Genomic DNA, 14,404 nt, shown 5'->3' with positions numbered 1-14,404 from the left:
CTGCTAAATGCCATAAATGTAAATGTCTCCTACCCCCTAAACCCTACCCCCTTGGCCCCTAAACCCTAGGTCTCCTACCCCCTAGGCCCCTCTACCCTAGGTCTCTGCTAAATGCCATAAATGTAAATGTCTCCTACCCCCTAAACCCTACCCCCTTGGCCCCTAAACCCTAGGTCTCCTACCCCCTAGGCCCCTCTAGGCCCCTCTACCCTCTAGGTCTACTGGCTGTGGTACTTCTGAACAAACACAGTCTGTTATGATCGGGCAACGTAACAAAGAGACGCCAGACGACATTTAAGAAGTTCACAACTAGGTTGTTTATTCCATGATAACTGATACAGGATAAATGTTATACATTCTTTTTTTTTAACACTGATATTTTGTTTTATTTTCAATTCTCCGTATGCAAAAAATGACAACCAAAAAAAAAAAAAAAAAAAAAAAAAAAGTAAAAGGTTCTGAGAAAATCATGAATATGATACAGAATTCAGACGTTTCATAAAATTAACAGAATTTCAATCAACTGTGAGGACTCGTCACACCGGCGATCAACTGCTTGTTTAGATTTTTAGTCACGAGACAAAAAGAAAAAAAAAGACCAGAAGAAGAAAAGACAAAAAATAAAAATAACCCATCTAGAGTCGGCTGCCAACAATCACTGTAGGAAACCATGTAGTCATAAATGATCATTCATCATACCTTTGTAGGTGCATATATAAAATTACCGTATACCGTTGTATATATGCACACACAATAAACGTGATTACTAGAGTTGAGCTTACTGTACAAAAGACATAGTGAGGGCAGGACACGCACGCACACAAACAAACTTTGTTTACCATTTCTCCCAGTATAAACATATACAAACAAACAAAAACAGAAGGCGCTCTGGCTTCAGATGCTAAAAACTACAATGGACTTAAAAAAAAAGAAGAAAAAAAAGATAGACATTCACATTTCTGAAACAAAGTCAACGATTTGAATCTCACATAACGGTGCAGCTAGCAGTGGTGACAGAAAAGACTAGCATCGCTGCCTTGGGTGAAGAGCTCCTGTGTGTCTGGCTGACCCCCCTCAAGAGCCTGTCTGTCAGTTCTCAACATGTCCACTGCCATAGACCCAGTCCATCCCAGTGTGTGGAGGTGTTTGTGTGTGTGTGTGGAGGTGTGTGTGTGGAGGTGTCATGTCTGGCGCCTCAATTTCTATGAAAGAGAGAGTGTGAGTGTGTGTATCTCAATCCCAAATCAACCGTCAGGCACTTGTGTAGATCTGAAAAAAATAAAATGTGATGGGTGTAAGCAATATGGCTAGTAGCTCCATCCTGCCCTCTGATTGGCCAGGCCACCATATTACATCTATCCAATCCTTAAAGATCTACACAAATGGCTACGAGTTAGGGGCTAGTGTGTGTGTGTGTGTGTGTGTGTGTGTGTGTGTGTGTGTGTGTGTGTATACACGTATTTATATATATTTCCATCCCTGCCAGTCTATGGCGATGCGGGGGGCTTGCTGCTCCTGTAGTGGACCTGGTATCTATTGACGGGCAGGCCTTTCATCAGGGTGGGCAGCAGGATGGTCTTGCAGGGGATCATGTCCTCCTCTTCCTGACCCAGCAGCCAGTCCTGGACCGAGCGCTCGGCTGCCGAGGTCACGTGCTCCCCGAGCCAGACCTGGTGCCACTTGTCAAAGCGCTGGTGCTGAGTCACTGCTACCCTGTGCTGTGACTGGGGGGAGAGGAGACTTAATGTTACGGCTAGATCATGTGCTTTTCGACACTTTGGGGAGGGAGGGGGAGGGGGGGGGGGAGTGAGAGAGAGAGAGGATAAAGTTAATGTTAGGCCTAGAAAGCTGAGAGAGGGGGGGGGGAGGGGGTAGAAAAGGAGAGGGAGAGAGAGAGACTGTCTGCTAATGTCAAGATCATATGCTTACATAGCTACTACACTTCAGAGAGAGGGAGAGAGGGAGGGAGGGAGGGAGGGAGGGAGGAGACTGTTAATGTTAGGCCAAGAACATAGGCTTAGAAAGCTGAGGGAGGGGTAGAGAGGTAGAGGAAGGGAGAAATGATCTTGACATTAACAGTCAGTCTGTCGGTACAAAGCTTTACATGGACAAACGAGCAACAAACCTGAACGAACAAACCTCGCTTGAAAATATAATCAATTGTGACTTTCGTGTTACGCCGTGACTGAAAATAATTTTTTCCATCATAAGCTTATATAGCTGCTACACTTAGAGGGGAGAGGGGGGGAGAAGCTGTCATAACTACAGGAAGCAGTATGACCAGGTAACCCCAGGACTACGACTAGGTAACCCCAGGACTATGACTAGGTAACCCCAGGACTACGACTAGGTAACCCCAGGACTACGACCAGGTAACCCCAGGACTACGACTAGGTAACCCCAGGACTACGACTAGGTAACCCCAGGATTATGACTAGGTAACCCCAGGACTACGACTAGGTAACCCCAGGACTATGACTAGGTAACCCCAGGACTATGACTAGGTAACACCAGGACTACGACTAGGTAACCCCAGGACTACGACTAGGTAACCCCAGGACTATGACTAGGTAACCCCAGGACTATGACTAGGTAACCCCAGGACTATGACTAGGTAACCCCAGGACTATGACTAGGTAACACCAGGACTACGACCAGGTAACCCCAGGACTATGACTAGGTAACCCCAGGACTATGACTAGGTAACCCCAGGACTACGACTAGGTAACCCCAGGACTATGACTAGGTAACCCCAGGACTATGACTAGGTAACCCCAGGACTATGACTAGGTAACCCCAGGACTATGACTAGGTAACCCCAGGACTACGACCAGGTAACACCAGGACTATGACCAGGTAACAGCAGGCATCAGTGGAATTCATCCGCATATTAACATAGCAGACCTAGACTCAACCACACGCAATCATCCCAGACACGACTACAGTACGTAGAGAGCAGTAGAAATCGGAGGGGGACGGGGGACGGGGGCTCATTGCAATGCATGGAACGGAATGAGGAACATGTGTCTGACCATTCCCCATTCCATTCCATTCCGTGCATCACAATGGGCCCCGTCCTCCCGGTTTCTCCCTCCCTCCGCTGACAGAACTGACATTTCCCTTCAAGCACCACAGAACGTTCCATTCGTCTCTCTCTCTCTCTCTCTCTCTCCCGCACCTTTCTGGCTTTGACCAGCGCCCCCCGGCGGTACATGTAGTCCTCAGAGTTCATGACGAACACCATCTTGTGGGTGTTGAGTTTGAAGCGGCAGTCCAGGCTCCCGGCGTTCTCCACGCCCAGCTGGCGGTGCCACTCCCGCCTGCAGCGCATGGCCTCCACCTGGCGGACCTGCCAGCGCCGGAAGTGACGCAGGTTCCTGCAGGGGGCGGTAAGGATCATTAAAACAAGGATCACTTGTAGTTTTGAAAAATCGATAAATTCTGTGTTTTTGTCATTTCCTTAGGACCTTTGTAATTTCCTTACCTTTGTCTTGTCTTTTGGACTGTAGAACAATCATTTTTATTTTTTATTATATTTAATTTTTAAATACCCTTGTTATCTTCCTTTCTCTAGCGCTATGACTGCCGATGACACTTGTTCTTATTGAACGTTTTACTTACGACGACCGATTCGGTAAGTTGATTCACTTACTTAAGACTAATGTACTTACTGAAAGTTACTTTGGATAAAAGTGTCTGCTAAGTGACGTAAATGTAAAATAGTTGCTTTCACATAAACTCATGAACACTTTATTAGGAACACTATACTAATACTGGGTAGGACCTCCCTTTGCTCTTTATTAGGAACACTATACTAATACTGGGTAGGACCTCCCTTCATTAGGAACACTATACTAATACTGGGTAGGACCTCCCTTTATTAGGAACACTATACTAATACTGGGTAGGACCTCCCTTCATTAGGAACACTACACTAATACTGGGTAGGACCTCCCTTCATTAGGAACACTATACTAATACCGGGTAGGACCTCCCTTCATTAGGAACACTATACTAACACTGGGTAGGGCCCAAAACAGCCTCAATTCTTCATGTCATTGATTCCACAAGATGTTGGAAACGTTCCTTTGAGACTCTGGTCTGTGATGACATGATTGCATCACGCAATTCCTGCAGATTTTTCAGCTGCACTTTGAAGCTGTGAATCTCCCGTTCTACCACATCCCAAAGGTGTTCTATTGGATTGAGATCCTCCTAAAGACCTCTTCACCCCCACTACCCCTCTGTACAAGTTTCTCTCCTGTTAATAAAAAGAAATTGTGTAAATTGTGGCCATGAAGGGTTGCACATGGTCAGCAACAATACTCAAATAGCCTGTGGCATTCAAGCGATGATTGATTGGTATTAACAGCCCAAAGTGTGCCAAGAAAACATTCCCCACACCATTACACCACCTCCACCATGACAAGGTGTACAGGTGTTCCTAATAAAGTGTTCAGTGAGTGTGCGTAGACCCTGGTATGGTGCTGGAGATAATGAATATGAGGTTAAAAATGTGTGAAGTGTCCCTTTAAGCTATTATGACAGGCTGGAAACACCTGTCTGCAGTCAAGAAAGATAATGTGTAAACACAGTAAGTGACTGTTCCACAACCTACCTTGGCAGATATACAGGTTTGAAGAAGTATCCCTCGCCCTGGGAGCACAGGGAGGACTCTGTTCCGACAAACTGTTCCATGTAGCTGGACAGGCACTGGGGGAGGAGAGGGAGAAGGCGTCAACATTGAGACAAAATGTCAGAACATCAACGTCAGGACAACGCCAGGACGTCAACGTCAGGGCAACGTCAAGACGTCAACGTCAGGACAACATCAAGACGTCAACAGACATCTCACACACAACACTGGGCGATTCCATAAAAAATGCTGTCAAATCAATAACCTCATGTTTGTTTGTTTTTGTTGTTTTTTTCCCAGTTTACTATTGAGCCAAGGAGCCCCAGGGGGAAGAGGGTGGGGTAAAGGGTAGGGTAAAGGGTGGGGAAGAGGGTGGGGTAGAGGGTGGGGTAAAGGGTAGGGTAGAGGGTGGGGTAGAGGGTGGGGTAAAGGGTGGGGAAGAGGGTGGGGAAGAGGGTGGGGTAAAGGGTGGGGTAGAGGGTGGGGTAAAGGGTAGGGTTGAGGTTGGAGTAGAGGGTAGGGTAGAGGGTGGGGTAAAGGGTAGGGTTGAGGGTGGGGAAGAGGGTGGGGTAAAGGGTAGGGTAGAGGGTAGGGTAGAGGGTGGAGTAGAGGGTAGGGTAAAGGGTAGGGTTGAGGTTGGGGTAGAGGGTGGGGTAGAGGGTAGGGTAAAGGGTAGGGTTGAGGTTGGAGTAGAGGGTGGGGAGGAGGGTGGGGAGGAGGGTGGGGTAGAGGGTAGGGTAAAGGGTAGGGTTGAGGTTGGAGTAGAGGGTGGGGAGGAGGGTGGGGAGGAGGGTGGGGTAGAGGGTAGGGTAAAGGGTAGGGTTGAGGTTGGAGTAGAGGGTGGGGTAGAGGGTAGGGTAAAGGGTAGGGTTGAGGTTGGAGTAGAGGGTGGGGAGGAGGGTGGGGAGGAGGGTGGGGTAGAGGGTAGGGTAAAGGGTAGGGTTGAGGTTGGAGTAGAGGGTGGGGTAGAGGGTAGGGTTGAGGTTGGAGTAGAGGGTGGGGTAGAGGGTGGGGAGGAGGGTGGGGTAGAGGGTGGGGAGGAGGGTGGGGAAGAGAGACAAGTATCCTCTTCAGGTTACACCCGGCTCCTCCTCCTCTGACCTCTCCTCCACCATATTGTACATTGCCTGAACTTAAAAAAAATAAACAATTTAAAAAATAACACGTTTTCTTCCTTTCTATAGCGCTGTGACTGCCGATGGCACTTATCGGTGGTTCTTATCGAAGGTTTTACTTATGATAACTGATGTATAGTTTATTCACTTACTTTGACAAAAATTACCAATGTGCAAAAATTACCACATTCCAACAGAATCGTTGATTCGATTGATTGAAAACAGTGTTTTATTTGTGCTTGTTCTAACATACTATCTAACATTCTAACCTTTCAGACCTGTGTTTAAACTTTTTCTATTACCAAAATATGATGTTGCAAGCCTACAAAGTTTCTTCTGGAACTTCTTTTTCAAGTTATTATTCTAATTCTTCCACTTGCTACTCCTCCGACTACTTTTAAGATATTCACACCAATCCAACTTTAAACGTGCAGAGAGGTAGGGTTGAGGGTGGGGAAGAGGGTGGGGTAGAGGTGCAGAGACCTCTAACTCGAGTTGCTATGACTTTTAGTTTTGATACCTATTAAACTTTTTAAACTATACAAACTTGAAAGTGCACTTTTTAACATGGAGATCTACGGAAACCAAAATATGCCATTTTTGAACCACTGCCTCTCCTACACCTTTTAAGCTATACACACCATTTCAACCGTAAATTGTGCCAAAAACTCTAGATGAAAGCTTTCTGACATCTATTAAGCTTTTAAAACTATTAAGGTTTTTGTAACTCCAAAACCTCACCTGGTTTAACATGGTGGAATGTTGATTTAGGCATTCTGTGAGCTTGTTACTGCAACTGACATGGAACTTTCAGGACTCTTAAATAAACAGAGACCTGCAGAACACATTCTTAGAATGATTACACAACAATGCTCTCTCTTTGCTACCAGTTCTACCCCACTAAAACCACTCTTAATCACTTAACCAACCGACCCTCTACCCTCTCCACTGAACTACCTCAGGCTCATCCTATCTATCTATCTATCTATGACCTTCTAAAATACCATCTATCTTTCCAACTTTATATCTATCCAACCTTTCAACTACTCAGCCATCATCCTTTCTTCCTTTCACCAGTCAGTCCTGCTTCACTCAGTATAACCCATACTGATTAACCTCTTAATTGTTTTGATCTTTCTATACCTCCCCTCTCTCATCTATAATCCTCTTTCATCTATCCATTCATCCATCCAACCAACCTCTAACTTAATACCATAATAAGACTCTCACTTCCTTTCAACTACCCAGAAAATCTTCATTCAACCCTTATAAAAGCTTTCTGATCATTTCAACTTTTAACATGGAGGTCTATAGGAACCAAAAGATGCAATTTTTGAACCACTACTGCACAGACGTCTACAGTAACTTTCGTTACTATGACTTTTGGTTTTGATGTCTATTAAACCTTTCAAACCATACAAACTTGAAAGTGCTTTTACAAGCTATTCACACCAATCCAACTGTGAAATGTGCATAAAACTCAAAATTCCCTGATAAAAGCTCTCCAAACTCTTTCATGAGACGTGCAGAACTCAAGTCTCAGAATGCACTCTCTTGGCAACCAATTCTTAGAATGATTACGCAACAATGCACTCTCCTGGCAACCACCTTGCTCTCTCTCGCGCTCCCTCTCTTTCCCTCTGTAATCAAGAAGACAGTGTCTCTCCGCACGCACACGCACACGCGCACACACACACACACACACGCGCACACACACACACACACACACACACACACACACACGCCTGCTTGTTGTTCACTAATACAGCTGATCGGTGGAGGCGGAAATCGGAGGACGGAACAGAATGAGGGATGGTATCAAACACGTGTTCCATACATCTATCTAACCTTTCAACTACTGCTTCACTCAGTATAACCCATACTGATTAACCAGTTAATTGTTTTGATCTTTCTATACCTCCCCTCTCTCATCTGTTCATCCTCTCTTTCATCCATCCATCCCATCTTTAACTGTATCCACTACCATACTAAGACTCACCTTCTTTCAACTACCCAGCAAATATATCTACAGAAACATCTTTAAACCTTTTCCATAAGACTTTGCAAGCCAATAAAGTCTATTTTGGAACTTCTTTTTCTAGTTATTATTATTATTATTCAAATTATTCCACCTGCTACTCCTCCTACAACTTGTAAGCTATTCACACTAATCCAACTTTACAATGTGCAGAGAGGTCTACTGTAAGTCGTGTTGCTATGACTTTTGGTTTTGATACCTATTAAAACTTTTAAACTATACAAACTTGAAAGTGCACTTTTTAAAAGCTTTTTCAAGTTATTCACACCAATCCAACTGTGAAATGTGCCCAATACTCAAATTCCCTGATAAAAGCTCTCTGGCACCTATGAAGCTTTTTTGTAACTCTAAAGAACCTCATCCAGCATGAGACCTGGAGAACACATTCTACCCCCCCCCCCCCCCCCCCCTCAGTTCAACCATCCATCTCACTACCTTTCAACTACCCAGCCATCATCCTTCTATTGATCTATCTATCTGCCTATATGCTACCATCCATCTCACTACCTTTCAATTACCCAGCTAATATATCCATCCATCATCCACAGTTAACCATCTTTAAACTTTTCCCACTACCAAAATTAGAAGGGAGCCCACAAAGTTTCTTCTGGAACTTATTTTTCTTAATTATTATTATTATTATTATTATTATTAGAGGCGGTAGTGTTGTATAGATATTGCGGACAGGGTGCCCCTGAGAAAGAGGCCTTGATCAGGTGTGTTTTCCCTTGTATAAATAAAGGTTCAAATAAATAAATAAATAAATGAGTGTCATTACCTGTACGTCCAGGGGGTCATCAGCCTGAGCCTCCTCTGTGTCCAACAGCTCGATGGTCAACGTCACCTGACCCTTGTTCTGGATAAACATCACCTGGAGGCAAAACAACAACAATCACTCGTTACAACCAATTAGCACAGGGGTCAGGGGTCGGTAAAAATATTACATTTGTTAGTAAGACTAAATAAATGTCCACTGCTGTGCTCACCGGCACGTCATAATATAAAGATACTCCATATTACAGTAGCCTATAACAAACATACACCCTTTCCACAGAGCTCAATTAGTGTTACAGTAGCTTAGCTAAACACAGCAGCCAGCTCTTCAGGTGGTCCAATCAGGTCCGCCGGTGGTTTGCCCAACAAAAAACAACAATTGGACCACCCGACGGGCCGGCTCCGGCCCGTGGGGCGTATCTTTTTTGTTGTCGATGGATCCGCTTTGAAATGGAAAGATTAAGTCTCACTGGCCTTACGGGCCTCAATGATTATGAGAGTTGAATACGCAGCCGTTCCTATAAATAAAAACCAATGGCAAAATATGTATAATCAAACTCCAGGGAAACCAATCATCTCAACCTTGATCATATTAATCTACTCAGTCTGGTTCTGCATGTGAGGTCATTGGCAAAAAAAAAGACATTCCGTTCAACCTTTGAGGGTAGTAACTAGGTTACATCTGGCAATAAAGTTCCTATTCAATCCAATGCCCAAGTTTCTAATCCTACACATGCACACACAGACAGACACACACACAGCACACAGACGCACACAGGCACACACAGACACACACAGCACACACACACACAGACAGACACACACAGGCACACACAGACAGACACACACAGCACACAGACACAGACAGACACACACACAGACAGACACAGACGCACACAGGCACACACAGACAGACACACACACAGACAGACACAGACACAGATGCACACAGGCACACACAGACAGACACAGACAGACACACACAGACGCACACAGACAGACACACAGACAGACACACACAGACGCACACAGGCACACACAGACAGACACACAGACAGACAGACACAGACAGACACACACAGCACACAGAGACAGACAGACACAGACACACACACGGACACGGACACAGACACACGACAGGTTACCTTGAAGCAGTTCTCCTCAGCCATCACCCTCTCAGCCTTCCACTGGTAGCTGGTCTCCCAGGCGGCCCTCACACACTGGGAGGAGAGGTTCCCCCCCGCGGCCCCCCTCTTCCTCTCCGCCAGGTACAGCTCTGCCACCTGCAGGCACACCTCATCACTCACCAGGTGCTGCAACTACGGGGTGGAGGGAGGGAGGGAGGGACAGAAGAGAGAGAATGTTACCTCACACCAGAGAAGGAGAGTTTTATGATGCTTCTGCAACATTGGGGCCCCCCTTTAACAAAAGTATAATTTATTAGTATAAGTTATTTCCTCTTCTTTCTTAGCCAGAGATTTAAAATATAGTACAACAGCTACAGTAACTAACGGATATACACGTGGCAGGTGCTGCAACGAGAGGGGGTGGGGGGAGAGGAGAGAGAGGAGAGGGGAGGGGGGAGAGGAGAGAGAGCAACGGAAAATACATTAGATATCACACAATAGAAGAAAGAAAAAAGAAAAAAAGAAAAAAGCACCATACAAAATCCTTCCCATTTCATTCTGTGTGTGCGTTTCATTCATTTTGGGGTTGTGGCTTGAAAAACTGTATCTCGGCAAAATACGGCGTGGGTTGAGAACATCTGCCAAGTGTTTGATTAAGGAGCGAACTGTCCCTTTAAATCTGCCGTCTACAGTGTGAGTCAGCAGGTATGGCGTGCGCTGATTGATGCAGGGATCTTCTGTACAAGGTGGTGCTGTGATTGCATCATCAAAACCGACTCACATTTATTCACGTAAAAACGTGCTAAAAATACCTCAAGCTAAAACGCCGAACATGGACATGGAACATAGCAACTCTTTTACTTTCACTCTTAACAACGATGTCACTGGCGAGCAGAGACAGGCATGAGGGGAGACAGATTTCTCATCTGCTGTTTATTATATTCTCATAATCAATATAAACATACACGGCTCAAGATAGTCAGGTATTGTAGTATCCTGACATTGAGTATATTCATTACCATCGAGGAGCTCCAGGTCTCACCTGGGTTTACCTATGCTATTAGAGGAAGACTATTGACCATAGAGCAGCTCCAGGTCTCACCTGGGTTTACCTATGCTATTAGAGGAAGACTATTGACCATAGAGCAGCTCCAGGTCTCACCTGGGTTTACCTATGCTATTAGAGGAAGACTATTGACCATAGAGCAGCTCCAGGTCTCACCTGGGTTTACCTATGCTATTAGAGGAAGACTATTGACCATAGAGCAGCTCCAGGTCTCACCTGGGTTTACCTATGCTATTAGAGGAAGACTATTGACCATAGAGCAGCTCCAGGTCTCACCTGGGTTTACCTATGCTATTAGAGGAAGACTATTGTTCTTCCTCCTGTTGGTGTAATGTCATGCAGGCCAGAATGAGGCCACTAAACAACCATAAATCTTCTGCCTCCCGAGTCTTATATTCATTTGCTACCTTATGGAATATATGGGGAACACAAAGTAACATCTGAAGGATATACAACCAGTATAATGTTGTGTGATTTAGAGGGAACATGTGCAGGTCAACAACAGGTGGCCGCGGAGATCCCTGACCTGGGGAAGCAGGCAAGAAATGCAGTCATACTGTCGTCCGCCTGCTTGCCCTTTGCAGTCAGGTTGGCGCCGGGTATGTCTGGCCCCTGGGTTCTATCTGTTGGTGGGGATGCACTGATTTAGGTGCAAGGACACCCTGTTCTAAAGGGGAGGGGGGGGGGGGGGGGCTCTTGTTGTTGAACTGTACGTAGGTTCCTAGTTCTGAGAGCAGCTGAATATCAAAGTTTTGAAACAAGTCCCTGCCAGACATTGTTGTCTCTCCACTGTTGTCTCTGTCCTGCAGATGTGCAATAAATGGTACCCTTGGTTGACTCCGGAATCTAACAATGTCTTCTTTTATTTGAAGTATGAAAGCTGGGTCCAAGGGATTTTCCTTGTAAAATCATCAGTTTAATGTGCTCTGAAATGTTGACACTGTGGTGGAGCCAAGTGGACAAGGGGGCGCAGCGACCCTCTGACATTCTCTGGAGAGAACCCTGCCATGTGCGACGTTTGAGATAGAAAACATGCAGGGGAAAATATATCTATATATCTCTCTCTCTCTATATATATATATATATATATATATATATATATATATATATATATTTATATAGATATAGACAGTACCAGTCAAAAGTTTGGACACACCTTCTCATTCAATGGTTTTTCTTTATTTTTTATTATTTTCTACATTGTAGATTCATATTGAAGACATCAAAACTATGAAGGAACACATATGGATTTATGTAGTAAACAAAAAAGTGTTAAACAAACCAGAATATGGTTTATATTTTAGATTCTGATGACAGCTTTGCACACTCTTGGCAAGGTGTGTCCAAACTTTTGACTGGTACTGTATGTATATGTGTGTGTGTGTGTATATATATATATATATATATATATATATATATATATATATATATATATAAAAATTGAAAAAAAAAAATATATATATTTTTTTTAAATGTTTTTAGGGCATTTCTGGTTTATTGGGATAGAGACAGTAGATATTGGCAGGAAGGATGGGAGAGAGAGGAGGGATGACATGCAGGACGTGTCAGGGGTCGGAACTGAACCAGGAACCTTGCCACTAAGCGCCCCAGGGGAAAATATTTTGACGGTATTTTGACGGTATTTGAACTTAAAGCCTACTTCAGGAGGTTCGTTCTGTGCTGTGAGGGGAGACAGATTTCTCATCTGTTATTTATTATATTCTTATAATCAACACAGCCACACAACAATCTACTTCAAATCAGTATAACCATGTCATGATGGTTATATTTTGTTCAGTCACACACTGTTCAATGGTCCAGGTCCCCACTCACTGAAATGCTTTATCTCTCTCAGTTCATCCAGCCCCACCTTTGGGACTGTTACCTACAAGGGCAAAAAAAAACCTACTAGTCAATGCTTCCTAAGGGGGATAAAGGCAGCCCCTCAGATATCAGACTAATCTGATTAATTTGAGTGCCGTCTGTGTCTGGTACGTTGACTATGATCGCACCTGCATCATTTCCCGAGAATTTTGTGCGACCCCAGATAGTATCTCCTTTGTTGATGACTGGACTTTAATCCGCAGGTATTACCACCGCATTCACGCTATTGTACCCCAGCCACCGCAGTTACACAAGGATGCACCGCAGTTACACAGGGATGCCCATCTGACCACAATCAGAGATGATGTTATGGCTATCAGTTACAGTACCAGTCAAAAGTTTGGACACACCTTCTCATTCAATGGTTTTTCTTTATTTTCTACATTGTAGATTAATATTGAAGACATCAAAACTATGAAGGAACACATATGGAATTATGTAGTACACAAAAAAAAAAGTTAAACAAACCAGAATATGTTTTATATGTTAGATTCTTCAAAGTAGCCACCTTTTGCTTTGATGACAGCTTTGCACACTCTTGGCAAGGTGGGTCCAAACTTTTGACTGGTGCTGTAGATGAGCTAATGCAGCGTTTTGGTAAACATCTGAAGTCATTGGCTATTATTCACGGAATTAGTCGGAACTGGGAGGTAGTGGTCGCAATGGGCCACTTCCAGAAGGTGGTTACCGTAGGTGAACATATGGCCACGGCCCTGGCTAAGGAAAGATTGATGGATGCTGTTTTCAGTTGGTCAGACGGCGCGGAATGGAATACATTGACGATATTCTGCTTGGTGGCCTGGTGTACAATTCCGCTTCGGTGGATGGTGGTGACCTGTCGCATGCGTTGTGGTGCCAAAGCACACTTGAGAGGGTCTGTAGCGACCAGCGAAACAAGCCCGACCGCTCTGAGGAACCGACCGATAAGGAATTTCAACGCTTACTGCACACATCCCTTTGGTACAAGCTGCACATCCCTTTGGTCCAGGCTGCACATCCCTTTGGTACAAGCTGAACATCCCTTTGATACAGGCTGCACATCCCTTTGATACAGGCTGCACATCCCTTTGGTCCAGGCTGCACATCCCTTTGATACAGGCTGAACATCCCTTTGGTCCAGGCTGAACATCCCTTTGATACAAGCTGAACATCCCTTTGGTACAAGCTGAACATCCCTTTGGTCCAGGCTGAACATCCCTTTGGTACAAGCTGAACATCCCTTTGATACAGGCTGAACATCCCTTTGGTACAAGCTGCACATCCCTTTGGTCCAGGCTGAACATCCCTTTGGTCCAGGCTGAACATCCCTTTGGTACAAGCTGAACATCCCTTTGGTACAAGCTGAACATCCCTTTGGTCCAGGCTGCACATCCCTTTGGTACAAGCTGAACATCCCTTTGGTCCAGGCTGCACATCCCTTTGGTACAAGCTGAACATCCCTTTGGTCCAGGCTGAACATCCCTTTGGTACAAGCTGATGAAATAGTTGTCTGAGTGTTGTATGGTTTCCAGCTTGTACAGAAGAAGTGTTGTACATGAGGGAAATGCGTAAAAAGGGGGATCGTGAGGGGAGACAGATTTCTCATCTGCCATTTGTTACATTCCCATAGTCAACGCAGCCATACAACAATCTACTTCAAACAGTGTAACCATGTCACGATGATTATGTTTTATTTTATACTCATTTATGATTCTATGTGGTGACAGTACAAATCAAGGCAGCATGTTGCCCAGTTATATCCGCCACCTGGCTTCTATCTGCTGG

The 14,404-nt window shown here is 44.7% G+C and overlaps 1 protein-coding gene across 2 annotated transcripts in view; it reads right to left on the bottom strand.

Annotated features, from left to right (window-relative positions):
- Nucleotides 1–299: 299 nt before the first annotated feature.
- Nucleotides 300–14,404, bottom strand: part of LOC310822965 (paired amphipathic helix protein Sin3b-like) — a 28,875-nt gene continuing 14,770 nt past the window's right edge. For both annotated transcript variants that reach the window (XM_083695569.1, XM_083695570.1), the window contains exons 15-19: nucleotides 9,709–9,882; nucleotides 8,568–8,660; nucleotides 4,619–4,713; nucleotides 3,179–3,377; nucleotides 300–1,724 (exon numbers count right to left, since the gene is read on the bottom strand). In XM_083695569.1, coding sequence (XP_083551695.1) covers nucleotides 1,488–1,724; nucleotides 3,179–3,377; nucleotides 4,619–4,713; nucleotides 8,568–8,660; nucleotides 9,709–9,882 — 798 coding nt within the window. In that variant the 3' untranslated portion in view covers nucleotides 300–1,487. The remainder of the gene's footprint in view (nucleotides 1,725–3,178; nucleotides 3,378–4,618; nucleotides 4,714–8,567; nucleotides 8,661–9,708; nucleotides 9,883–14,404) is intronic.

The sequence above is a fragment of the Argentina silus genome, assembly GCF_951799395.1.
Source record: "Argentina silus genome assembly, chromosome: X".
Taxonomy (NCBI): Eukaryota; Metazoa; Chordata; class Actinopteri; order Argentiniformes; family Argentinidae; genus Argentina; species Argentina silus.
This window is presented reverse-complemented; position numbering and strand designations above follow the sequence as displayed.